This window comes from Xenopus laevis, chromosome 6S (assembly GCF_017654675.1).
Source record: "Xenopus laevis strain J_2021 chromosome 6S, Xenopus_laevis_v10.1, whole genome shotgun sequence".
In the NCBI taxonomy this organism is placed as follows: domain Eukaryota; kingdom Metazoa; phylum Chordata; class Amphibia; order Anura; family Pipidae; genus Xenopus; species Xenopus laevis.
Window position 1 is genome coordinate 10,301,856 of NC_054382.1, and position 26,863 is coordinate 10,328,718.

At 39.6% G+C, this 26,863-nt stretch overlaps 1 protein-coding gene across 3 annotated transcripts in view; it reads left to right on the plus strand.

Moving 5' to 3' along the window:
* Positions 1-23,806, plus strand: part of LOC108719662 (dipeptidyl aminopeptidase-like protein 6) — a 757,132-nt gene extending 733,326 nt beyond the window's left edge. For all 3 annotated transcript variants that reach the window (XM_041567354.1, XM_041567352.1, XM_041567353.1), the window contains exons 19-26: positions 686-755; positions 5,499-5,693; positions 6,125-6,179; positions 13,537-13,642; positions 15,494-15,552; positions 18,315-18,387; positions 18,521-18,594; positions 21,256-23,806. In XM_041567354.1, the coding sequence (XP_041423288.1) occupies positions 686-755; positions 5,499-5,693; positions 6,125-6,179; positions 13,537-13,642; positions 15,494-15,552; positions 18,315-18,387; positions 18,521-18,594; positions 21,256-21,402 (779 nt within the window). In that variant the 3' untranslated portion in view covers positions 21,403-23,806. The remainder of the gene's footprint in view (positions 1-685; positions 756-5,498; positions 5,694-6,124; positions 6,180-13,536; positions 13,643-15,493; positions 15,553-18,314; positions 18,388-18,520; positions 18,595-21,255) is intronic.
* The last annotated feature ends 3,057 nt before the right edge of the window (positions 23,807-26,863 follow it).

Here is a 26,863-nt window from a genome sequence, read left to right on the forward strand (position 1 = left end):
ATCACCCCCTTCCTTCAACAACAATGGGAATGTAACGAGATAGCAGCTCCCTAACACAAGATAACAGATGCCTGGTAGATCTAAGAACAGCACTCAATAGTAAAAGCCAAGTCCCACTGAGACTGATTCAGTTACATTAAGTAGGAGAAATAACAGCCTGCCAGAAAGTAGTTCCATCCTAAAGTGCAGGCACAAGTCACATGACTGGGGCAGCTGGGAAACTGACAATATGTCTAGCCCCATGTCAGATTTCAAAATTGAATATAAAAAAATCTGTTTGCTCTTTTGAGAAATGGATTTCAGTGCAGAATTCTGCAGCACTATTAACTGATGTGTTTTGGAAAAAAACATGTTTTCCCATGACAGTATCCCTTTAAGAAAATGTAGTAGAATTTCAGAAACTTTGTTAATGAGTTCAGTCTGAAATCTGATATGACTTTGGTGTTAATAACCAAGCAGAAACAAGCCATCAGTATTATTCATCTTAATGGGTACAGAAGTTTAAAGATAACACTGCAGACCTAAGAACATTTTCATTTAGATGTGTTTGACAGATTGATGTACTTAATGATTCTGAATGTAATTTGACCTGGGTTTACCCATCTCAGCCACACAATCTCTTGATTATTCGGGAAAAAGTGTCACAATGGAAAGAAACTTTAATGAGATTTATTTTATTTCCCAGAATTGCCAATGCAGATCATCAAGCCTGCAACTTTTTCCAGCAAAGCTCATTACCCTTTGCTGCTCGTTGTGTAAGTATGTGCACTGCTTTGTGATAAGTCAAACGTATGTTCGGCTTTTGTTTGTTACAGTGATTTATGTGGTTATTCAAGCAGATTTGTTATCAAATGGTTTCTTCTTCTGTAATAATTGTTTAAACAAACTGTGAACGCTCATTTTTGTGTGATGTGATTCCTCATTTCATGTATTATAATTTCCAATGAATTAAGAATCGCAGGGACACATTTATTAGGTCCTAATTTTCGATACGGAAAGCTTTACCATACTTTGTGCGACTACGTCAGACTTTAATTTGTTACGACTACACCTTTTCATCAAAATGCTAGCGAAAATTCGTCAGCATGAAAAGTTTCGTGATGAATTTTATCTAGCGATACTTTTTTCCTAGCGAAACTTCTTTAAAATAGTTAACCTTACGTCAATTTAAATATGGTGGGTACATACAGATCATAGTTCATTAGTATTGTTGAAATTACTGGAAGTGGCCAGGTATTATAAAAAATGTCCAAGGAAGCAAAATAAACACAAAAGAGATCCTCTGTTGTCCTAAAAATGAGCCTACCTTAAAACAAATTTGGCATGAGCTTCAAATGGTCAACAGTTAAAAATTTTAAACATAATTCCACATTAAAATATGGAAAAATGATAGCGTCACTGACATACAGTAGTAATGTTGAGGATGTAGCTTCATCCTAACAGTTCAACAGATAGAACCAGGCGAAGTAGATTTTGGTGAAAAAGGTAATGTATTGGAAAGTTAAAATTTTAGTAAATTTGCGGATTATCATTCCCCAGAGAGGAACAATCTCTATGCTGAGCTTTTTCACTAGTAAATTGGTGAATTCTCTGCAAATTTTCACCAAAAAAATACAATTTCCCCATTAGTAAATGTGCCCCTAAGTGTTGATTTCTGTTATATAAGAGGTCTTGGGGCACATTTTATGACATTTTTTATTTCATTTTTGTATCAGAAAAAAAAATTTACAAGAGCTTTATCTCATGGAAATAAGATCAAAATCAAAAATTTTGTAACATAGCAGAAGTAATAATTACTAAACTCCGAATGCAAAAATCACGAAAAATCACAAATTTTTCAGAATTTATTAAACCCTGAGGATGAGGAAGTCCGAATCTGAAAATCCGGCATCTCAGACCTGTCGAAGTTGCATATAAGTCAATGGGAGAAGTCCCAAAGATGTTTTGATGTGCGCTGGGTTTCGTGCAATACCCTAAAATTTTCTGAGATTTTGGTGAAAAATCTTGAAAATCGGATATAAATCTGAAAAAATCGTGAAAATCAGATTTTTTTCCTGCAAAGCATATTTTCTGGAAAATCTAATAATAAATACCGGTAGGCGTAAAAAACGGATTTGATCGGCGTCTGTAGCAGAAAATATTGAGATAAATTCGGACTTCGGAAATAAATAACCCCCTAGATTTCTTTCATCTTTCTGAAATATGTCTACATACAGAATGTCAGTTTGTGCTCCATTTGCCTAGAACAGTGGATTAATGCTATCTGTATTATAACATAGCCAACTCTGACTCAAAGCTACATGTAGAAAGACAAATTAATGAAGGACACAATAAAAAGTAACTTGATTATTTCAGAAACAGTACAAAATTGTACAGTACAAAAAAACGTTTCTTATTTTCATGTAATGAAGCTTGTATAAAATTTTCTTGTGTGATTTTTTTTTTTTTGTGATAGTTTCTTTATAGCATTTTCAAGCGCAGAAAAAACATTGCCACTAGAAATGGGTGAATAAATTAGCCAGACACAAATTTCCACCTTTCACCGCAAGTGAATTAATTTGTGATACTGCTGCTACAAATAAGCCACGTTAAAAATAAAATTGATGCACGTCAAAATTGCAGCGCTCATAAAAATTGTTCCACGTCAAAATTATTCAGACGCCCATTGACATGAATGCATTTGGACCAAATAGTTGTGTGTATAAAATAATTTTGACGTCCATTGACTTCAATGCATTAAGCGAATTTTGCGTTAAATTCAGTAATTTTTTCCGCCGATCACAGATTCGCCCATGACTATTTGCCACCAATAATTGTAAATGCCACAAAAATGAAACTATTATGCCTGGCAAAAAGGATTGTGAAAAAAGTTAAAAAAGTGGATATAGATTTTATTTTATTACTATAAAAGAACTCTAACCAATCATGTCACTTTACTCAAGATAAAGTGCAATAGGTTCGACTAGATTTCCTTGATGTTTAAGGTCATCATCTGACCTAAGGCAGGAGAAGACAGATAAGAGAGACTTGGCTGCTGTGCTTACAGCTGACATTTAAGCTATTGCATAAGCAAACCCATCTCCTCTCAGAAAAATATATCTTTTTTATAAGGGTTTTTTACTGGTAAAATAAAGAATTAAAGTTAAATGAATAAAAGTGTCAACCAAGGTGATCAGTCCCCATGACCGTCCCATATCTTCATACATACTTCCCATCCAAGTGAAAAATTGGAAGGTGGTGTACTTTACAAACTACATTGGGACTGATTCAATTCAACAAGAAAAGGGTTTATCACATGAAAACTCATGAACAATTTGAGATGCAATTCAATTCAGAAAAACTCATCTCACAGTTTATCACGTGAAAACTCTATTGGGGAAAAAAATGGAACTGAATTTGGAGAAAAGTTTTTTCACCTCGAATTGAATCTCGTCCATGAGTTTCTACGTGATAAACCATTAGATAACTTTCTCTCACTGAATTGAATCTGGCCCATTGTCGGTTAAGTTGTTGTGCCCATGACCCATTCAACTCAATAGATTGGTATTCCAATGCAAAGCAAATAGTCTTCCATGTGCAAGCTGGATCCCATGTTATCATGGAAAGTGCATTGCTCTTAAAGGGCAGAGACACACGCTGCGATTCGGGGAGATCAGTCGCCCGGCGACAAATCTCCTCTTCTTCGGGCGCCAGCAGGATGGCGCTTCGTTTTCCGAAGTCACCCAAAGTTTCCTAGTGAGACAACTTCGGAAAACAAAGCGATCTGAGTGCCATCCTGCCGGCGATTTACATTCTAGCTGGCGGGAAGGCAGGAGAGGCAGTTCGGGGAGATTAGTCGCCCCGAAAAAGAGGAGAGTTGTCGCCAGGTGACTAATATCCCCGAATCGCAGCGTGTGTCTCTGCCCTTAAAAATTTGATCAGCAATTGCATAAAGTCTCACAATGCAATTGTTAGAAACTCAGAATTGAGGTGAATGTTGTTGTTTTTTTGTTGAAGGAAGGGGGCTCAGTCTAGGCATACAGAATATTCAGAAGATCCTTGGTACTCTATTATGATGTATCTGACTGCCGCCACCATTTATTAAAGTGTTACTTTGTAAAAAAAAGAATATGCAGACAAATCATTTGGTCATAATTTCTTTCTCACCTGTCATTGCTATCTTTGACTAAAGGTCTGTGCTGACTTGTGGCTTATGAAAATGCTTTGCCGCTGACAATTTCAAGCCTGGCGTTTCAGTTTAAAATATAACATAATAGGTTTGACCTGCCTGACTGAGCAACTGAAAGAACGGGATTAAACTAGAGCCCTTGAGTGAATCGCCAATGATTTGTGAAAGTACAAACAGTGCTGTGTACCGGCTTCTAGTGTCGCATAAAAATATTCTCTGCATTGATGCTGTGTGGTTTTTATTTTTATGGCAAATAAGCTATTGTTGCCTGATAGGTGGGATAATCAGTAACAAATAAGACCACACACACAAGATAACATTATACTGGGCCTAGTAGATCATTATGTAAATTAATAATGTTTGGGCTTTGGAATATTGTAATTGTGTAGTGTGTAGGCAAAGTGTGCCAAGTAAATTAATGTAATATTTGATCCTGCTGCAAATTCCCTGCAATGCAGATCAGAATCGTTTAGGGTAAATCTTGTTGTAGGGTGACTGCAAACTTTGTCCAAACATTTTACAAAGTCGGCCTTCTTAAAATGAATGCATATATTACGTTTAGGCAATGAATACATTTTAAAAAAATGTTTTGCTCCAAACCAACATCCACAGTGCAGGTTTTTTTTTTGTAAAACAACTTTACTACCAAAAATAAAATAGAAATTTTAAAAAGTCAACATTATTTCAACAAATAGGTCGATCAAACGATTTATTCTGTACCATTTATTCCGTAAAGACTACTAGCTTCTTTAGACATTTAAGACCAACATGGAAGTTATGGTATTGAAACATTAGATAAGAAGATCTCTACACAAGAGATAACCTCCTTGCTGTGATTGAAGTCCATAGGAAAGAGAGCTACACAAGTTTCAGGGAAACTTGTGTAGCTAGTGTAGGAGCTACATTGGGTGTGGTGGATTCCAAAGTAGGAATTTATAATCTCTATAATTGTGAGGATTGTGAATAGCAAAATAAGGACAGGGGAGATCAGGTTCCTGATGGATACTTTGATAACTTCATTGATGGGATCAAAACTGCTGAACTGGCTGACAAGGTCAAAAGAAAGGATCGTATAGTTAATAGGAATAGACTTATGGTACTACGCAACTGGACCCTCACTTGTTCTTTCCCTTCATGATACAAACAGCAGTGTTCATAGACTTACAATCATTTTTTATGTTTTTAGAAAAATGACTTATTCTTCACAGCACTGAACTTCAACAGCACTACTTTCGTAATGGGCTTTAAAGTTTTGCATACAAATATGTCCTTAGCAAGTTATCTTATTTCTAGTTTAATGTGTTTGTATTTTTCTCCTACCGTCTTCTAGAGATGGAAGCCCTGGTAGCCAGAGTGTGACCGAGAGGTTTGAATTCAATTGGATAACAGTGCTGGTCAGCTCATTTGGTGCCATTGTGACCAAACTGGACGGACGAGGAAGTGGATACCAGGGCACAAAGCTTTTACACGAAGTCAGAAGGAAGCTGGGATTTCTAGAAGAAAAAGATCAAGTGGAAGCTCTCAAGTAATATAATTATCCTACTGCGTAATTCATTAATCAGCTTGCAGTCTAATTACTTTCTCTTGTTTGCCTAATTATGCTTCTCATTAATATATCATGCAATCAACTTTGTATTCATTTTATGTATCTTTTCTCATGTAAGCCCAGGACCCAGTGCACCACTGCAATCACCAGCCCAAGTTATTAGGGAAAGCTGAATATGCACAATAACATTCAGTAGAAAGACTGTGCACTTGTGCCCCTTAGTGATTTTCTCTTGAAATCAGCACAGAGAATGTCTCACTCAAGGCTGCCATCAACACTCATATACAGTAAATGCAAATATACTGGGAAGGAATATTCTTTGCTCACAGTATTTCCTTACAACTCTTGCTTGAATTATTTCACTGTTGTATTGTGTTTTGCTCAGTGTGTGTGTCTTTGTTTTGTTTCAGTACAATGCTTAAGAAAGAATATATCGATAAACAGCGAGTTGGTGTGTTCGGAAAGGTATAGTAAATCATTTTATTGCTCCTTTCTGCTACTCTTATTTAGCTGCAAATTGCCGTAGAGCAAGACCACCTTGGCCACTTCAGATATTGAGTTGCTACAACAAGCCGTATTCTGGGTGTCTGGGGAAATGGTAGTAGAAGATATGATTTGTTGAATTAGGGTTCAGAATTGTGGACAATGATGTTGGTGGGTCACAGACAACAAACAATTATGATCAATTAGCCAGAAAACATCATGCTTGTGTCTCATGAAGAAAGTCAAAATGCTAACAGAATCATCGTTGGTGCCCCTAATTAATTTGCTAATAATTGAGATGGGATTTGTACCTCTATGATAAATCCATCAATCTGCAACTTCTGACTTCAATTAAAATATTTGTTTGAGTGTGGTAGCAAACCATAGTGTTGTGGGCACTCATGAAAGTGTTGCTGAGACCTTATTTACAATCTTCGTCTAGATCATATGTACATAGAGGGCTTTGTCTATTCTATATTTTTGTCTCAGAAATCCAATCATAACTAGCTAAGAAGAGCTGGGAGGTGATAAGAAAATGTGTGGCCAATTAATATGACAGTAGCAACTAAAGGTGTCCTGCCTTTCAATTCCTTTCTTGAGTGTACAATTCTATTCAGTTTCATTTCTTTGAAAAAAGAGAAATTATTAGCATGTTAATTTGTGCTTTTGCCAGAAACAATTTTAATGAGATCACCAAAGAAAGGAGGATTATTTTCAATTGAAGTTTGGTTTCTAGAGCACCTAGGGAGTGAGAATGAATTATTTTTAAGCCCAATGATCATTTAGGGGCAAATTCATCAAGGGTCGAATATCGAGGGTTTATTAACCCTCGATATTCGACTGGGGAATGAAAATCCTTCGACTTCGAATATCGAAGTCGAAGGATTTTGCGCAAATACTTTGATCGAACGATCGAAGGAATAATCGTTCGAACGAACGATTAAATCCTTTCGAATCGAACGATTCGAAGGATTTTAATCCAACGATCGAAGGATTATCCTTCGACCAAAAAAAGTTAGGCAAGCCTATGGGGACCTTCCCCATAGGCTAACATTGGGTTCGGTAGCTTTTAGGTGGCAAACTAGTGGGTCGAAGTACTTCGACTATCGAACGGTTGAATAGTCGAATGATTTTTAGTTCGAATCATTCGATTCGAAGTCAAAGTCGTAGTCAAAGGTCGAAGTAGCCCATTCGATGGTCGAAGTAGCCAAAAAAACACTTCGAAATTAGAAGTTTTTTTTCTTCTATTCCTTCACTCGAAGTTGGCCCCTTAGAGTTGCCTTGATCCCTGTGAGCATTTAGCACCATCGTGTAGCTCTTTGAAAGTAGCCTGTGTTGTTCTGATGGTTTTTCACATGGTTTTACCTGAACCTTGCTCACTCCTGTTATTCGTATTCTTTAGATGCCTGTTAATGCAAGGCATTATGGGTATAGGAATCTTGTTTCAGGGGTACATGTAGTAGAGTGCTGCTCTTAGTTGGGTACTGGGGCAAACCAAGCTGATCGTGCACCCTAGGCACCCTGGCCAGCCACCTCACCCCCAGCTCTAGGCAGGTGCCTATTCAGTGTTACCCTAGTTTGGACCCTGGTTGGGTACCCAAAGAAAACCCACTAAGCATTCTGATTTCAGACATAAAAGACGGGCATTCATTGGGATTCTGGCTACACCCAGGTCAGCAAATCAAGCGGAAATTATGGTCAACAAATCAAGTCGAGGATCAGATTTCTATTTGTAACTTTAATATTGTTTAAAAAAGTTCAATGTACTGTATAGCAAAACATGGCCTAAAATTACATTTGTGTGTTTACCCTTTATTATAAATATTATTGAGAAGGGATGTTTACCAAATGAACCTCTAGCTCTTGATGGACTACTTAAAGGGATACTGTCATGGGAAAAAACATTTTTTTCAAAATGAATCAGTTAATAGTGCTACTCCAGCAGAATTCTGCACTGAAATCCATTTCTCAAAAGAGCAAACAGATTTTTTTATATTCAATTTTGAAATCTGAAATGGGGCTAGACATTTTGTCAATTTCCCAGCTGCCCCAAGTCATGTGACGTGTGCTCTGATAAACTTCTATCACTCTTTACTGCTGTACTGCAAGTTGGAGTGATATCACCCCCCTCCCTTTCCCCCCCCCCCCAGGAGTCAAACAAAAGAACAATGGGAAGGTAACCAGATAGCAGCTCCCTAACACAAGATAACAGCTGCCTGGTAGATCTAAGAACAACACTCAATAGTAAAAACCCATGTCTCACTGAGACACATTCAGTTACATCGAGAAGAAAAAACAGCAGCCTGCCAGAAAGCATTTCTCTCCTAAAGTGCAGGCACAAGTCACATGACCAGGGGCAGCTGGGAAATTGACAATATGTCTAGCCCCGTGTCAGATTTCAAAATTGAATATAAAAAAAATCTGTTTGCTCTTTTGAGAAATGGATTTCAGTGCAGAATTCTGCTGGAGCAGCACTATTAACTGATGCGTTTTGAAATTTTTTTTTTCCCCATGACAGTATCACTATAAGGAAACAAGGAGGGCTCCTTTTTGTTTGCCGCCTCATTCAGAATCAAATTGCTGCACTCTGAATGAAAGTCTCATTGGTGCCCAACCCCTAAGGGAGCGTGTCATTTAGCATACAGTATATGCACCTCCAGTTCCCAGATCCAGAAATGTAATGTGCCACAGTTAATATATCAAAAATATATTAAGAAGACAGAAGAGAATATGCATAATGAGTTTAGCAAAGGCAGTACTGTTAATGCAGCAAACGCCATCTGTTTGTAGATAAGTATTTGCCGTAATGTCTGTAGGAGTATTCTTAACACAAACAAGTATAAAGCATATGAATATCAATAATACCTGGGAACAGAAGGCTGCGCATAATGGAAACAAAAAGACTAATACGAGTTATGAAAACTTGTCTTCGCCTTACAAAGAAAAGTCGAGAGAAAAACGTGCTCTAAAGATGTATTTTTTTTCGCATGAGATAAAAATATATGGAACTCCTTTTCAGAAAAAAACTTTTGTAGGGAAAGCAGGACCTCATTTATTTACATGTTTGGGATTAAATAGAAATGTCTCTTGCAACTAGAGTTATATACACAGTGCTATTCAGAAAGTGCCTGTTGCGCTGCAAAACGTGTCAAACATATGGTTCTGTGATATGAAAACGATCCTGAACTGCTTAAGTTTTGAAATGGATAAATAAAAATGGAGTTTTAATTTTATCCTGGCTTTCTTGGTGCTCCATGATATATATTCTTTGATTGGATATAGATGCTGTCCAGGGGCAGGACCTCACATTGTAGGGCTCAAGAGCTGTTTTTCTACCGGGGTTCTCCCATATGCTACTGCCTGTCCTATGTTAATAGACAGGATGGGATTAGCCATGGATACTTTTTTTAGTGATTGGCTGTCTGTTTATGAAGGAATTGGGTGCAGGTCACTAATCAAACAGAGCTGGAAGCATAGCACAAAAGAAATGTCTCTCAAATACCCAGTTTTGTTGAGGAAAATCCCTTGTATGATATGCTTCCTAGAAAGGGATTGCTCAGATACTGGAAGACTTTCCTTAGTGTTCAATAGCATTAGCAGGTCAATCCATGTCATGTTGTCCAAAGAACACATGATGCTTCTCAGTATTCAATAATTTCAGCGTGTCTTCTTATCTCGTTTTCTGCATCTCAACTCCTGCTAATACTTAAAGGAACAGTTCAGTGTAAAAATAAAAACTGGGTAAATAGATACAGTAGACTGTGCAAAATAAAAAATTGTGTCTATTATAGTTAGTTAGCCAAAAATGTAATGTATAAAAGCTTTTTGGCTCTCTAACTCTGAGTTAGTGAGTGACTATAAGGTGGCCCACATGGGACATAACTGTTCAGTGAGTTTGCAATTGATCCTCAGCATTCAGCTCAGATTCAAAAGCAACAGTTATGACCCATCTGCCCCCCCCTCATGTCACTGATTGGTTACTGACTGGTAACCAATCAGTGGAAACCAAGAGAGCTGAAAAGCAGGAAGTGGTGTTCTGGCTATTATATTAAGTGGAAAGTAGAAAGAGAATCGCACGGACACCAAATATATTGCAGGTGGGGAGCATCCCCTGTTTTTTTATTGTGACCACCTGTGCATCAACGTTTCGGGGGGGATTAACCCTCCCTTCGTCAGGATACAAACTAAAGTGCTACAAACATATTTAAGGCATTCGGGGTACATGTGATCCCACCCCTTTTACCCATAGTCCACCAGGGTTCCGTGTGTTCCAAAGTGAGGCTTGACACTCATTGTCCTTGTGTAGATCCAAAAGTTCAATCATATATATAAAAAACATATATGTAACCTTTCAACACAGCAATTATTTATAGCAAAAAATGGCTACTACTACTCACAACCAGCGGGGTGTTAACCGTAATCTCTATTTCTCATATTTCCCGCTGGCCCAGGTTATCTGTGGAAAGGAAACACAGTGTAAGTAACAGTGGTAAAGTGTTTACAAAAAGCAAGATAAACTAAAATTCTCATTTAAACCCTTAGGTTGCACGGTTTCCAGTTTCCATATCCAGAACGCTTCCCTTTTAAGCAATGCCAGCTTCATCTCGTTCCCTTGTGGTGCTGTAATCTTTTCAAGGATTTGCCACCTTAATTGTGACACTGTATGTTTTTGTAAATAAAAGTGCTTTGCTAACAAAGTTTCTTTTTTGATTCTGTCCTTCTTTATATTTATCGCCGGGTCACACCCTTCCATTTCTGGTACATAGTTTCTAATCACACTTTTGTGTTCATTTAACCTTACCCTACACTTCCTTGAGGTTTGTCCCACATATCCCAGTCCACATGGGCATTTTAATAAGTAGATAACCCCTTCTGTATTGCAAGTGGCGAAACATTTTAGACCTATGGGGAAGCCTTTGTTGGGATGGGTACAGACATCTCCTTTTATTATGCCACTACAGTGTCCACAGTTGAGACATGGAAAGGTGCCTACTCTTTCGGATACTGGTTTTTTGTACTTGTGAGGTTTAATATCAGTTTTGGTGAGCTGGTCACCTATGCTTTTACCCCTTTTGTATGAAAACAATGGGTTATTCAAGAACAATTTCCCATAAACCTTATCATTTTGTAATATGGGCCAGTGTTTATTAATTGTTTTTTTAAGGAAAGACGAGTGGGGACCATATGTTGTGACGCAAGGTATCCCTAGTTTTTTCTGTGTGGGCGTCTTTCTTACCATTAGGTCTTCCCTTTTCATTCTGCCTACCTCCTCCATAGTTTTATCCAATTCTGTTTTGGGGAAACCCCTTTGTACAAATTTAGACACCAGTTCCTCCCCTTGTTTGTTATATAATGTCTCAACTGTGGACACTGTAGTGGCATAATAAAAGGAGATGTCTGTACCCATCCCAACAAAGGCTTCCCCATAGGTCTAAAATGTTTTGCCACTTGCAATACAGAAGGGGTTATCTACTTATTAAAATGCCCATGTGGACTGGGATATGTGGGACAAACCTCAAGGAAGTGTAGGGTAAGGTTAAATGAACACAAAAGTGTGATTAGAAACTATGTACCAGAAATGGAAGGGTGTGACCCGGCGATAAATATAAAGAAGGACAGAATCAAAAAAGAAACTTTGTTAGCAAAGCACTTTTATTTACAAAAACATACAGTGTCACAATTAAGGTGGCAAATCCTTGAAAAGATTACAGCACCACAAGGGAACGAGATGAAGCTGGCATTGCTCAAAAGGGAAGCGTTCTGGATATGGAAACTGGAAACCGTGCAACCTAAGGGTTTAAATGAGAATTTTAGTTTATCTTGCTTTTTGTAAACACTTTACCACTGTTACTTACACTGTGTTTCCTTTCCACAGATAACCTGGGCCAGCGGGAAATATGAGAAATAGAGATTACGGTTAACACCCCGCTGGTTGTGAGTAGTAGTAGCCATTTTTTGCTATAAATAATTGCTGTGTTGAAAGGTTACATATATGTTTTTTTTATATATATGATTGAACTTTTGGATCTACACAAGGACAATGAGTGTCAAGCCTCACTTTGGAACACACGGAACCCTGGTGGACTATGGGTAAAAGGGGTGGGATCACATGTACCCCGAATGCCTTAAATATGTTTGTAGCACTTTAGTTTGTATCCTGACGAAGGGAGGGTTAATCCCCCCCGAAACGTTGATGCACAGGTGGTCACAATAAAAAAACAGGGGATGCTCCCCACCTGCAATATATTTGGTGTCCGTGCGATTCTCTTTCTACTTTCCACTGAATGTTATGACGTGTGCTGACCGTCTGAGAAATCTGCACCACCTAAGCAGGAACATCAAAGGAAAGGTGAGAGGTGCGGCTTTACATACATACTGGCTATTATATTACACATCCAGTCACTCCAGCCTTTATACATTACATTTTTGGCTAACTAACTATATTAGAAACATGTTTTTAATTTTGCACAAACAATCTATTTACCCAGTTTTTATTTTTACACTGAACAATTCCTTTAAGCTGGCCACACACGGCTGATATAAGCTTCCGACAGGCCAAGCCAGCAGCTTATTGGGGAATATATGGAGCCCTCCAACCAGGCTTCAATATCTGGTCGAAAATTGGGCAGATGTTGATAGTGCAGGTTTAAAAATCCTGTCAGATCAAGGACCGCATATGTTCATTGATGCGGCCCATAATTTGTCCGCCTGTATTTCCTGCTTTGTCATCTGATTGTTGGACCCTAGAGCCAGGGCCAGAACTAGGGGTAGGCAGAGTAGGCACGTGCCTAGTGAGCGAAGCTGGAGTGGCGCCAGCAGTGCAGGGCCACACTGGGCAGGCGCTCTAGGCAGGCCCGGCAGTCGCGGCGCCCGTTTGCGCATGGGTGAATTTGCGATATAGTTCGCATGCGCAAAAAGCCAGAAAAAATGCATAGAGTCGGGCAGAGAAGGGAACCGGACTTGGGGTAGGCGACAGAGGAGGTACGTGCCTGGCGCCCTCCCAGCTTTGCGCCCTAGGCACATGCCTACTCTGCCTACCCCTAGTTCTGGCCCTGGGCGCCAGGCACGTACCTGCTCTGTCGCCTACCCCAAGTCCGGATCCATCTCTCCCAGACTGCCGAGTGTAACTTTTCCGAAAATGCGCTTCTGCGCATGCGCGCACGCCATTTGTACCCAGCACACCGCACGTTTATCCTCCATTTGTCAATAAAGTGCGATTGAGGGCAAATTATTTTGAGGCAATGTATGACTTGAACTGTAGTGATCTGACATGCATTTATTAACAAGGACTTCCACCAATATAATAAATCGTTTTTTTTAATTCCTGCTTGGCAATTAGGACTATGGAGGATATCTAAGCACTCTTTTGCTTACGTCTGGCGAGGAGAACCCTCTTTTCTCCTGTGGGGCTGCACTTTCACCAATTACAGACTTCAGTTTATATGGTAAGTATAAAAGAGTCATGCCTTATCACACTATGATGATGGATCATATTAATTTCGCCATTTCCATTTTGCATATTTAAATGTTTTCATTTATTTTTAGGAGAATCCTGAAGGGTGGGATAAAGTGTTTGACACATTTAGCATTGCACGGTTAGGACTAGTACATTAGTAGAGCTTCTAGGAGCAGCTAAAGCCTAATAAAGAATGAGGGTAGATAATAAAGCTTGTGAAATAGTCCAGAGTTAAGGGAGCAGTGTTGGACTGAGATGCCAGAGGCCCATCAGAAAACCATAGACCAGGGGCCCAAACTATTTCCAAACTCAACTCTCTTCACTCAACCTCTTTATTCTCCTTGCCTTTTATATATACTTTCTACATTCTTCCATTATTAAGAATCTTTTTCTCCTAAAGAAATAGGAAATGACCATAAAATAGACTAAATGGTTAGAAGCAAGAGGCCCACTGACACCTGAGCCCACCGGGAGTTTTCCTGGTGTCCCGTGGGCCAGTCCGACACTGTCTGGGAGCCACATTGATATTGTAGGCAGGTGCCTCTGGTATTATTTGCCATAACTTCATATTGCTGACCCTCTTCCTGGTGGCACTGCTCCGTGTGCAATATGCAACTATGCTTACTGTGTTTGTTGGGTTAATAGGATTGACCCGCAAACTTGAATCGAATCTAATTTGAATCAAATTCTATTCTAGTTTTTTTCTCAATTTCTCAAAACTGATCCCATAGGCTAAAACAGCAATTCGGCAGGTTTAAGGTGTCGAATTTGAGTTCTTAAAGGGCCAGTGAATTTTAACAATTCCCTAGTCCAATTTCAAAGTTTTGGCCATAAAAAAAAAAATGCAAAAATTTGAATTCAAAATTCGAATTTTCACATTGACCCTTGATAAATCTGCCCCTAAATCACATACACATTATACGTTACTCAACTTTCCCTCTGTTTCTATGGAATAATGGTATTGCCATTTCAGATATTTTTGTATGTTTCAGGAGTCTATATTGTAAAAACATTGTATTAGTTCTAAGTTAAGATACAATGTATATATTTAGGGCAGTGGTTCTCAAACTGTTTGGTTGCCCCCTCTAGGGATGGTGGTGGGGCCTACAATGAAGGGCATTTTTGTGGCATTCAGGGTTAATGCCTATTTGCCCCACAATGTTCTCCTGGAATCCTAACTTAAAGTATATTATGATAAGATTTGGAGTGAAATGTAATTTTTATGGTCAGTATTGATGAATAGTGATGGGTGAATTTGCGACATTTCGCTTCGCCGGAAAATTCACAAAACGGCGCCGATGTCTCGTTTTTGGCACTGGTGTCAAAAACGTGTGCCGGCATCAAAAACGGGCGCCGGCGTCAAAAACGAGACATCAGCACCGTTTCGCGAATTCGCCGTTTTGCGAATTTTGTGGGAAATTCGTGAATTTTTCGGCGAAGCGAAATGGCGCAAATTCACCCATCACTATTCATCAATTCATCACGTTTTTTTTTTTTACGCCGGCGCCTTTTTTTTTCGGGCGAATTTTCGCGGGTGTTTTACGAATATATTCGCTGGCGGAGAATCTATTGATGGAACTATAAGGGATATAGCAAGAGGGGTCCTGACCAAATGTAGGAGCTCATACGGTGGTTTAAATCACAACCACTGATTTAGAGGCATGCCGATAAATATGCTCCTCAAAATCCTATGCAAGTGAACAGAAAGCCGTAAAATTTCCCTCGATCTCTCCCTTTGATACAAAGACCCTGACTTAATTTGTGCCGTTGGCGCTATCAGTATTTCATACTGTATGTGAAAATAGAGTCTATTTAATCATGTCTTTGTTTATTTCATAAGCCTCTGCCTTCTCTGAAAGATATCTGGGATTATACACTGCCGATAACAGAGCATATGAGGTATGTATGGAGAATCCTTTCTGCAAAAGCATGCTTGAGTTGAGCCTAGTATTAATTGCTAACAGCAAGGGTCCCCAACTTTTTTTTTTAACCAGTGAGCTACATTCAATTGTAATAAGAGTTGGGGAGCAACACAAGCATGAATAAAGTTCCTGGGGTGCCAAATAAGGGATCTGATTGGCTATTTGGTAGCCCCTATGTGGACAGCCAGTCTAAATAAGGCTTTGTTTAGCAGTACATTTGGATTTATGCAACCAAAACTTGCCTCCAAGTCAGGAATTATAATAAGCACCTGTTTTAAGGCCACTGGGAGCAACAGTCAAGGTCAAGGTTGGGGATCACTGGCTTACAATGTGCCATGGCTTGGTTTTACTGTATGAAGTTGTTACGTAATTTAGTGCATTAGTGTTTCGGGTTCACTGCCTCCATGAAGAAGCAGATGGCTAGAAGGTGGGACATAACTTGCATTGCTGGGTGGTCTGACCTTGTCCCCAGAAAAATGTAGTGATATGTAGGAGGTCTACAGATTTCCAGAGCAAGATGGCAAGCGCAGGGCATGGCAAAAGGAAACCTGAGAATCTATCACTAGGCAGATATAAATGTGATTGGTGTAAGTACACTGAGCTCAGTCATAGAACATTTTAAGGCTAGGGAACATGAGTGTTTCAAGGTAATAGTTCTATACATGTGACATACGTGGGACAATTTCGGCTGTGCATGGGGAGAAGGGAGAGAAAATATATTGTGTCATGTTAGTTCATAGTTTTGCTTTAGCAAATGTCCTAAAATCTACATCAGCTATTGTTAGAGAATTAACTGCCTGGCAACAAAAGGGATGGGAAGATCAATAAACCCTGCAGCAAAGAAGTTAATGGCAATGGAACAAAGGGCTGCTTTAGGTGTTTTGTCCACCATAGAAAAATGGTCCTTCATTGACCTCTCTAAAGACCGTCTGAAAATAGCTACAGTAGCTCAAACATGGTTGCACTGAAGTCCTTCTAGAATGCACAGCATAAAGCTGCATTTGCTGCCTACAAAGTTTACATAGTGTGAAGGTTACAAGGTGCAAGGGAACCCTGGGAGACCTGCCTGCCCTAAGCTCATTTAACGTTGCCTTAAACAAATCAAAATATAATGTACTATTGTGCTGCACTGGTAAAACGGATGTGTTTGCTTTACAAATACAACTATAGTTTATATAAATAAGATGCTGTGTAGCCATGGGGGCAGACATTTAGAGCTAAAAAAGGAGAAAAGGCACAGGATACACAGCAGATAACAGATAAACTCTGTATTATACAATGGGATTCTTCAGAACTTATCTGTTATCTATTGTGTATCCTGTGCTTGAATGGCTGCCCCCATGGCTACACAGCAGCTTGTTTATATAAACTATAGTAGTACTTATCTGTTATCTACTGTGTATCCTGTGCTTGAATGGCTGTCCCTATGGATACAAAGCAGCTTGTTTATATAAGCTATAGTAGTACTTATCTGTTATCTACTGTGTATCCTGTGCTTGAATGGCTGCCCCCATGGCTACACAGCAGCTTGTTTATATAAACGATAGTAGTACTTATCTGTTATCTACTGTGTATCCTGTGCTTGAATGGCTGCCCCCATGGCTACACAGCAGCGTGTTTATATAAACTATAGTAGTACTTATCTGTTATCTACTGTGTATCCTGTGCTTGAATGGCTGCCCCCATGGCTACACAGCAGCTTGTTTATATAAACTATAGTAGTACTTATCTGTTATCTACTGTGTATCCTGTGCTTGAATGGCTGCCCCCATGGCTACACAGCAGCTTGTTTATATAAACGATAGTAGTACTTATCTGTTATCTACTGTGTATCCTGTGCTTGAATGGCTGCCCCCATGGCTACACAGCAGCGTGTTTATATAAACTATAGTAGTACTTATCTGTTATCTACTGTGTATCCTGTGCTTGAATGGCTGCCCCCATGGCTACACAGCAGCTTGTTTATATGAACTATAATACATCCGTTTTACCAGTGTACTTTTTTGGTGTTACTGTTGTAACTATTAGTGATGGGCGAATTTGCGCCGTTTCGCTTCGCCGAAAAATTTGCGAATTTCGCATGAATTTCGCGAAACGGCGGAAAATTTGCGAAACGGAGCCGGCGTCTCATTTTTGACACCGGCGCCCGTTTGTGACGCCGGCGCCCGTTTCTTCAACGCCGGCGCCCGTTTTTTTACCGCGAATTTTCGCGGGCGTTTCGCGAATTTATTCGCTCGGCGCGAATCGCGCAAATTCGCCGCGAATTCGCGCCTGGCGAATAAATCACTAGTAACTATTTCTGCAGGCACAACTGTTAACTGCATGGGCCCTATGAAGTGCAATACAGCAATCCTCAGGGCCCTTGCAAGGGCCATAGCAAATGAGCTCTAAGGACAGTTGAGATTTTTTTTTATTATTGGTGTTTATTATGTGGTTAAATAACATATTCCCCAACATAACTGCATTTAGTAGAATATTCACCCGTCATTTAGTAATGCAGACTGAGTTTGAAAAAAAAAAAAAAACAACCATCAAAAGCATTCGTTTCCTTTATAAGTCACCCACAAAATGAATTTTTCAAACACAGCAGAAGCCATTAAATGTGTCCGCTAGCCATGTCCTTTGTTCCGTTCAAGCAACAAAACCCGGGGCAATTTAATGCAGGTTATCAGTCTCCTTTGCAAAGCCAATTTTCTGTGCCTCTGCTGTAGAGATTCCCTTTAATCTGTGTTTCCACAGTTGGCCAAATTAGCACGGCGAGCGGCCGCGCTGAAGAAAGGGAAATTCTTGATTGTCCACGCCACTGCAGATGGTGAGTTACGCTTTATTAATCCTCCATCTATTCCATAATGATAAGAACCTATTTAGCAGATGCTGCACGGATAACAGTCAGAAATGGGTTTAATTAATTTGTCCCTCTAACGGATACCGATCTTATGTTACAGAGAAAGTTCACTTCCAGCACACGGCCGAGCTCATCAAGCATTTAGTCAAAGAGAACGCCAATTATTCCTTGCTGGTAAGTTTCGATGTGTCCCTGAATGTGGACATTCGCTATTTCTTTATACAGGTCGGCTCATATTCACCAGGGATCACTCTTCTGTTTTGAGTGATAAACAGAAAACCGTATACAAAGTATTTTTCAGGCCCTCAATATGTTTAGAGGTTGACTTGTTTTACCAATATTTATTGAAACTGTATATCAATTAGGGCCTCATGGGGCACCTTATCTCCTGGGCCCCCCTGCAGCCGCAGGGTCTGCTTCCTCAATAGTTACCCCCCTGCCCCTCCTAAAATAGTAATCATGAAAAAAATGTATTTGTTTAGTCTGTGTCCCACCCACTATGGCTTCCTACAGTTCGCATTCCAGTCCATGAGGGATTGGCAGTTGATGCATCATGATGCACATTGGCTACTAAGTGTCCATTATGTTCTTTGTCCAATAACATTAAGCATTGTTCAATCAATTCGATTAAAAAAGGACATGAAAATAAATTCATGAAACCCCTAATATGAATTTATTTTCACCCATGTCTAGGCAACCATCTATTAAGCGTCCCATGAATGGAAGATGGCAAGCATTGGAATGGGGCTTGCAGAGTTCACAGCTGCAATTGGGCCCTTGTTTGTAGGAAGTTCTTAAAGGAGAATTGAACCCTAAACTTAAAAAAAAAAACCCTACCCCCCTACCCTGCAGAGACCGCCCTCCCTCCTCCCCCCAGCCTAAGTGTTACCCCGGGCAAATGTCCCTTACGTTTTACTTACCCCTCGGTGCAGATGCAGGCATCGGAGTTCACGGGCGCCATCTTCTTCTCTTTGGTAACCTTCGGAATGAGACCGGCATGTCGGCTCATGCGCAGTTGGAGCAATTTCCTGTTTTGCGACAACTACGCATGCGCCTAAACTCACGAAAATTGCTGAAGCGCCGGTCTCATTTCGAAGATTACTGAAGCGGCTGAAGATGGCGGCCATGAGCTCTGATGCCTGCATCGGCACTGGGGGGTAAGTAAAACGTTAGGGGCATTTGCCCGGGGTAACACTTAGGCTGAGGGGAGTAGGGATGGGGGGGTCTATGTAGGGTAGGGGGTAGGGTTTTTTTAAGTTTAGATTGAATTCTCCTTTAAGACCATGTAACTGCAACTCCATGATCATGCTCTTGTCTTCAATGATCCTATTTTCCTCTTGCCATTGCCTTAGAAAATTCACACTGAGCATGAGCAGTACAGTATGACTGACTATATTGATGGCATGCCCAGCCCAAGCCAACAAATATATATTTCTGCTTACCTCCCATCATGGAGTTGTAGTTGGTCAGCAGCACAGCCCAAGACCCCACAATGAACAATGGCGCCATTGTTCTCTGCAGCAAAATACCCACAGTTGGGTATATTTTTCTTAAAAAGAGGCATAACAGCCCAGGGTATGGTTAACGAAAATTCGTAAACCTTTTTTTTTTTTTTTACTTTACTTCTCCTTTAACATCCAGTTATATGAACGACTTGTCTTGTTCCAGGATAATTTGTTTGCTCATTCGGTACAATGCACCAGTACATTATATTTTATTTTGTTATCTGCTTGCTGGTTGCATATGGTGCACTCGTTTTTCCGATGAGCGGATCTGACAAGTAGAACATCAGGAACATCGAACTCTACTTTTGGTTCTCGTTTTTCACAATGACCCGTTAAACTGATTTTTCCAGCTTTTATTTTTATGTGAAGTGCTCTAGTTTCCCGCAGAGGGGAACATGCATAATACAAACTGTTCCTGTGTTCTACAGATATACATCTTGCCCAGTGGGTTTAGGATGACTTATTGCAGGTGTCCGACAAGCTCCTGAACATCCGTTCTACAGATAAAATAAATCAGAATGCCTCCGATGCGCTATATATATTTCTGCAAATATAAAAATCCTACGTTTTATATTTTAATGGCATATAAATTATTTAGCAAGGCACTTACTATAACTTTTTTCATCCCTGATGCCATAAATTAAAATGAATTATGTAGAAACTCTTTTGAAGAGTGCCCTTGGTTCAATTCGTCATGGTTTCCCACTACAATTAAAAGTGTCATATTGAAGACCATATATAATTAGTTCAGATTTGGTATTTTGGGGGACATGTTAAAAAAGACCAGTTCTTTCCAAGAGTTTCTGCAGCAGGTAAAGTGGTTCTTGTACTTCCCCTAGCCATACCCAACAAAGGCAGAGGTCCTCTTTTGCTTTATAACTCCCACCCAACCCAACTCCACTGGAGGGGATTTGGGTTGGGTGGGGGGTGGTTATGATCAGCCTCCATAGTGTTGAGGTCAGAACTATTACAACAAAGTGGAGGGGCCCTGCTTGAAGTTTTATCCTCCACCTGCCTGAATATACCTGGGGCTTACCTTCTTGATTTAGGATCAGCCCGCTTATCACTAGATCCTTGGACTTGCTCCAGCACTATTTCTCCAGCCCAGTCTGATTAATCACATGCAAGGAATCTTATTGACACAGGAGAACACTGGAGCTACATCCACCCTGAACATGGAGGTAATTCCAAGGTTGCAGATTGCAGACTTGAACCTAAATAACACTGCATTCTGGAAATAAAGTAAACCACACTCTGTTGAGGACAATTGCAAAGATGCTTATGGCGGCAAATGTTGTATTGTGGGTAATAGACATTTTTTTCTTTGTAGATGTACCCTGACGAAAGTCATTATATGAGGAGTGAAGCAGCGGAGAAACACTTACACAAATCCATGGTCAACTTCTTTGAGGAGTGCTTCAGAATCCAAGATAAACCCCCCATTGTGGAGATAGACGAGGAGGAGGAGGAAGATTAACTTTTTTTGTTCGTGCCAAGCACAAACCACTTCTTACATAACAATATGCAACTGAATTGTTTTCCTTGGAAACAGGAAATGTAATGTTTAGCATGTATCTAACAGAACAGCACCCTCGACGGCTTACTTGACTGCACTTCTTCTTAGGTGAAAGAACATAAAGCATGTTGGACTCAGCAGTACCTGCTGTCTGAATACATGGCTTTTTGTTACCACTCAGAAATCGCTGTTGATCAAAAATTCAAGTAAAATAAAAAAAAAATCCACAGCTATACTTCAAGGAACGAGACTTTCCGAGGAACTTCTTCTAAAGGACTACTTCAAGGATATGGTGACCTGTTGACATTCAAGAAAACAAGCAGTAGCATCAGGACCCATTCGTATTGTTCAACCCCACCAGGTTCTAGAGTGGTCAAATACAATGAGTCAGAGACCGCTCTAGCACCAAAGAATTAAACGTTGCATTTGTGTCTGATGAAACTACTACATGGGGAGGATTAAACAAAAAAAAAAAAAAAGATTATAGCACAATTATTTTCCGACTACTAATTTACAGTGTGCTTGCTCTATATTTCTCTTCTTTAAAAAAAGCCCATTGATTCGGTAGGGGGAGCCACATCAATGTTCTTTATAATTTTTGAAGGCCATCTGTGTACCATGGAGGTTGGTCTAAGCAAATACATAAAATGATGTGTATGCCTGTGCTCCAGAATTAGGTCAGAACTTTCCTGGCACAAGAGCTTAGGGGGCAAACACTGGCCAACGTTAACAAATACAGTGTATTCATCCTACTAATACAATGTGTACCATTGTGTCATTATTTACTATTTTTTGTATAGTACGTCCATTTCGGTACTATAGTATTTTAGTTTGTACAGTATGGGCTTCACGTTCATTTCTGCCTTTACTTTGTAGATTCATTTGAAAGCTGAACACATCTGATTTCCATCTTGTAGGGTCTGCATTTTGGTCATTGTTTACATGTTATAAGTCCTAAAATGTATCTTTTCTTTAGATGTGTTGCCTAGTAGGGTCTGAATTCAACAACTTCAACTTCAAAATCAATCGTCTGTTCATTTCTATGTCATGGGAAACAGTCTACGAATGGAAATGATGTCTTAAGACGTATATTGAGGGGGGTCAAGTAATTAATTGTCAGTGTGTTAGATATTCATTCATTCATTTGGATACATGGAAATGTTTAGGAGATGCTGGTGCTGTTCATTTGCACTGTCTTTTCAGACCATAAAATGCTATACCATAGAAAATAACACCGTTTTTTCTAAGTCAAGTCTTTCCTATGGTGATGGGGCTCTACCAACTTTGGATGTGCTCAAGAAAATCTGTCAGTCATGGGGAGGGCTGTTCCAGTTTATAGCCAATGAGAGTGCAAGGAATCCCATGAGGTATGTCATGGTTACTACTTCCAAATAGTGGTGTGACCAGGCTACAAAATGGGTGGGTTAAGTGGTTCAGTGGTAACTTTTACTTACTGTCAACTATTCAGCTTGAACACACTTATCCACCCAGACACACATACTACCTACACTAGCCATAACCCTCATGCAGAAGACAACACCCCTTTAGCAAACAGAAAGCAAGAACTTCTCTACTCAACATGGTTAAAGGCTGGTGAGAAGATACAGGAGAAGAAGAACTAGTAGGGACAATTAGAAAAGGATTTGATGGGAAGTATATTTTTCTGGCTTGGCTAGGTTGGTTCCTATTTCTACAAAGGTAACATTTGGGCCGGTGCTTAGGTTTAGCTAACAAGCAATGCCATAGCTTTCAGCATTTTTTTTTAAATGGCCAAACATGGACAATCTGAGTGTGTATGTATCACTGAACATGAATTCTGGAAGCCATGGAACATGTACAGAAACAAAATCCAGTGTGTCTTTCCATTGTGTGTTTGTGCTATTATTTCTGTCTGGCAATGGTTTGCCCAATGTCTGTGTTTTGCTTGCGCCTGTTCAATGTTAGGACTGGGACTAAGGAGCAAATTACATATCTAACCCTGTTTCATAGGGGTGATACAATATATTTTGGTAAATTATATTAAACTGCAGGGCAGCAGGACAAGAGAACTCTAGCTCCAGTTACGGATGGAGCAGGCTTCAATTACTTATTCCAGCTCTACATGGAGCAAAACGATACAAACCATCAAAAAAGCAGTGTGCCGTGTTGCATTAAGGTTCAGTCTCGATTAGTGATGGCAAATTTGTCCCGTTTGCGCTTTGCCTACAAATTGCGAATTTCAATTTTAGCACCCGTCTCAGTTTTGATGCCCGTGTCAATTCTGACACTTGTTTCAATTTTGACGCCGGCTTTAAAGTCAATGGGCGTCCAAATAGAGTTGACATGCAACGGTTTTGACGCGAGCAACTTTTCTGATGCACGCCCAAAACTCGCCACAAATTTGTGCCTAATGCATTTATTCACCCGTCACTAGTCTCGAACAAAAATCAGTTTATATGCTCAAATATGTCTTGGCATATTGACAGTTGTACAGTACGTTTCATGCAATTGCTCCACGATTCCTGATCCCTCAGTATTGTTCACTTTATGAAGGTGCAGGATCCAAACAGGGCTCTTAGTCACTTGCTGATGAAAATCAAAATATTTTTTAATGTTTTATCAAAGTTCAAATAGTTCAAAATATATTCAAAAGAAATACATCCTGAAATTATTTTTTTTTTAAAATGTAAATGTTAGACTGGTGGTGTATATGGAAGACATAACAAAAGATTGAAAATACTATCTGATTTTTTGGTAATTTTTTGGTATAAGTGGTCTTAAATTAGTTTAATCAGGGGGACTGGGCACCCTTGGCTTGTTGGTATCTCCCATATGAGAGAGAAAATGCAAGGGACACTAAATATATTTGTCACTATTTGTGTAGCACATGAAACTTTGATTCAGTGCTATTCATGTAGAACACTAAAAGGTCGTTCTAATCTGTTTACAATTCCTGAGGTCCTAGGGTGGGCTGGAGCCATGGCGGAGATGGTCAGTTTGGGTAAATGTTAAGAAAAATTCCAATTTGCTCCCTTAGATACATGAGAAACCCAGCTTGTAAGTTAATTAGGGTAAGAATTGGGGTAAAACGTAAATTCTCCCTGAGATATTGTTGGAACTGTAGGCTGAATGACTGATATACTGTAATGCAAACCCCAGGTTGGACCTCAAACATTGACTTGTCGAATAGTCCAACTGTCACTGCTCTAACGCCAAACATCTTACATCAACACTTACACTTCTGAATTGATGGCTGCATTGGATTCTATCCATTATATACCCCCAGGTAGTGAGGTTTTTCTACGAATTTAAAGGAAAATTATATCACCGAACAATGTAGGTCTCTATAAAAAGATATTGCAGTGTATAGCAGCTTAAATAAATATTAACCACAAGCAGTTAATCTGCGTTTGAGTGCTCTCCTCTCTCCTACTGAAAGTAAAAAGATATTGCATAAAACAGCTCATGTGTAAAATCCTGCTTCATGTAAATAAACCATTTTCATAATAATATACTTTTCTAGTAGTATGTGCCATTGGGTAATCATAAATAGAAAATTGCCATTTTAAAAAGATAAGGGCCGCCCACTGGGATCGTAGGATTCACGGTGCACACAAACAAACCATACATGTTAGGTCACATGAGCCAATTAACAGACAGAGTTGTGTCTTTTGCTTCCACACTTCTTCCTGTTACAGTTAGAGCTGCAGTATTTCTGATCAGGTGATCTCTGAGGCAGCACACAGACCATTATGAAATGGTGGTTCAAGGCATGAGATGTAAAAGGGCAATATTTACTTCAATATAATATACCAGTTTGGTAAGATTCTAGGGGGGCCGGCGCAGGAAATCCGGCCTCGTAAATCTACAGGATTCACCTGCCGCTCAAAGCTGCTCACATGCTGTGGTCAATGCAACCACCCTCCTGACACTACAGAGCAGAAAGCAAACTCCATAAACCTACAGACAGGTTAACTGGCTCCTGATATGTGAAAGGGACCTTAGATTGTAAGCTCCACTGGGGCAGGAACCGATGTAAGGGGTCAGTTACTTACTGCACCATAGCTGTGCTTGGCTCTAGTCATTTATGCTTAAACATGTGCTCCTTGCACTTCTGTATATTTGTGCTCATGTGCCTCCTGGAACCCTGGAGCTTCTTCCACCCCTGATCCAGACGGCAGCTCCAGACGGCTCCCACAGCGGCCTACATCAATTGCCTCTAATGATAAGTGAAACTGTCCCATTTCGCTTCCCCAAAAAATTAGCAAAACTGCTGAAAAATTTACAAAAAGGTGAAAAATTCGAGAAATGCATTGAAGTCAATAGGTAACAAAAATGTTCTGCATGCAACTTTTCTTTAAAGTCAATGGGCATATTTTTCTTATGGCGACTTTTTTATCTTGGTGACTTTTTTTTGTCTTGGCGACCTTTTCTCCAAATGCATTAAAGTCAATGGGCATTTTTTCTAGCTGCTGCTTTTTTTTGTCTTTTTTTTTTCATGGCAAATATTTGCCGCAGTTTTGCAAAAAATTTGCAGGTGGGAAAATGGCCTGGTGAAGAAATTCACTAATCTCCAGTGATGGGAGAATAAATTTGCCAGGCATGGATTTGTGGAATTTCCGCGTTTAGCCAACAGTGAATAATTTTTGGTAAATTCACAAATTTTCTGGCGAATCTAAATGCAACAGATTCTACCCATCACTACTCATCACTGGGGGGGTTATTTATCAAAGTCCGAATTTATCTCAATATTTTCTGCTACAAACTCCGATCAAATCTGCTCGGTTTTTTTACGCTAACTTATTATTAAATTTGCTTTGTGAGAAAAAATCCTATTTTCACAATTTTTTTTTTCCGATTTTCAAGATTTTTTCAGGTTTTTTTCCACCTGAAAACTCAGATTTTTGCCCGAAAACTCTGGGGCATTGCACGGAACCCAGCGCACATCAAAAAATCTGTGGGACTTCTTCCATTGACTTATATGCAACCTTCTGTAAAATTTGTGATTTTTTTAAAAGTCCTATTTTATAAAAATAAATCACAAATTTTTCGTGATTTTTGCATTCTGAGTTAAATAAATTACCCCCTTAATGCCAGTGCCAAAAGAATAAGGGGCACGCTTCACTCCGAAAATTGTCAGTGCAATTGCTTTGGATTCATGTTAAAGTGCAAGCTCAACTGCATTGATAGAAACCCCTGATGACCACATATTTTTTTTCCCAATTATGGGGGAACAAAGTACTGCATTATGGGTAAAAAAAATGCAAAATTGCACTTGGCGTACTGTGTTGTGTTACGTTAGTGACCCCTGGAATCTCTGTAAAGAAATGTGGAATATGTTGTTGTTTGAAAGGGATTGCTAAGGTTTAGGGAATGGAAACTGTGGGTGTATTTTCATCTCATGAATCCAGTGCTGCAGTCACTACAGAACAACATACATGGG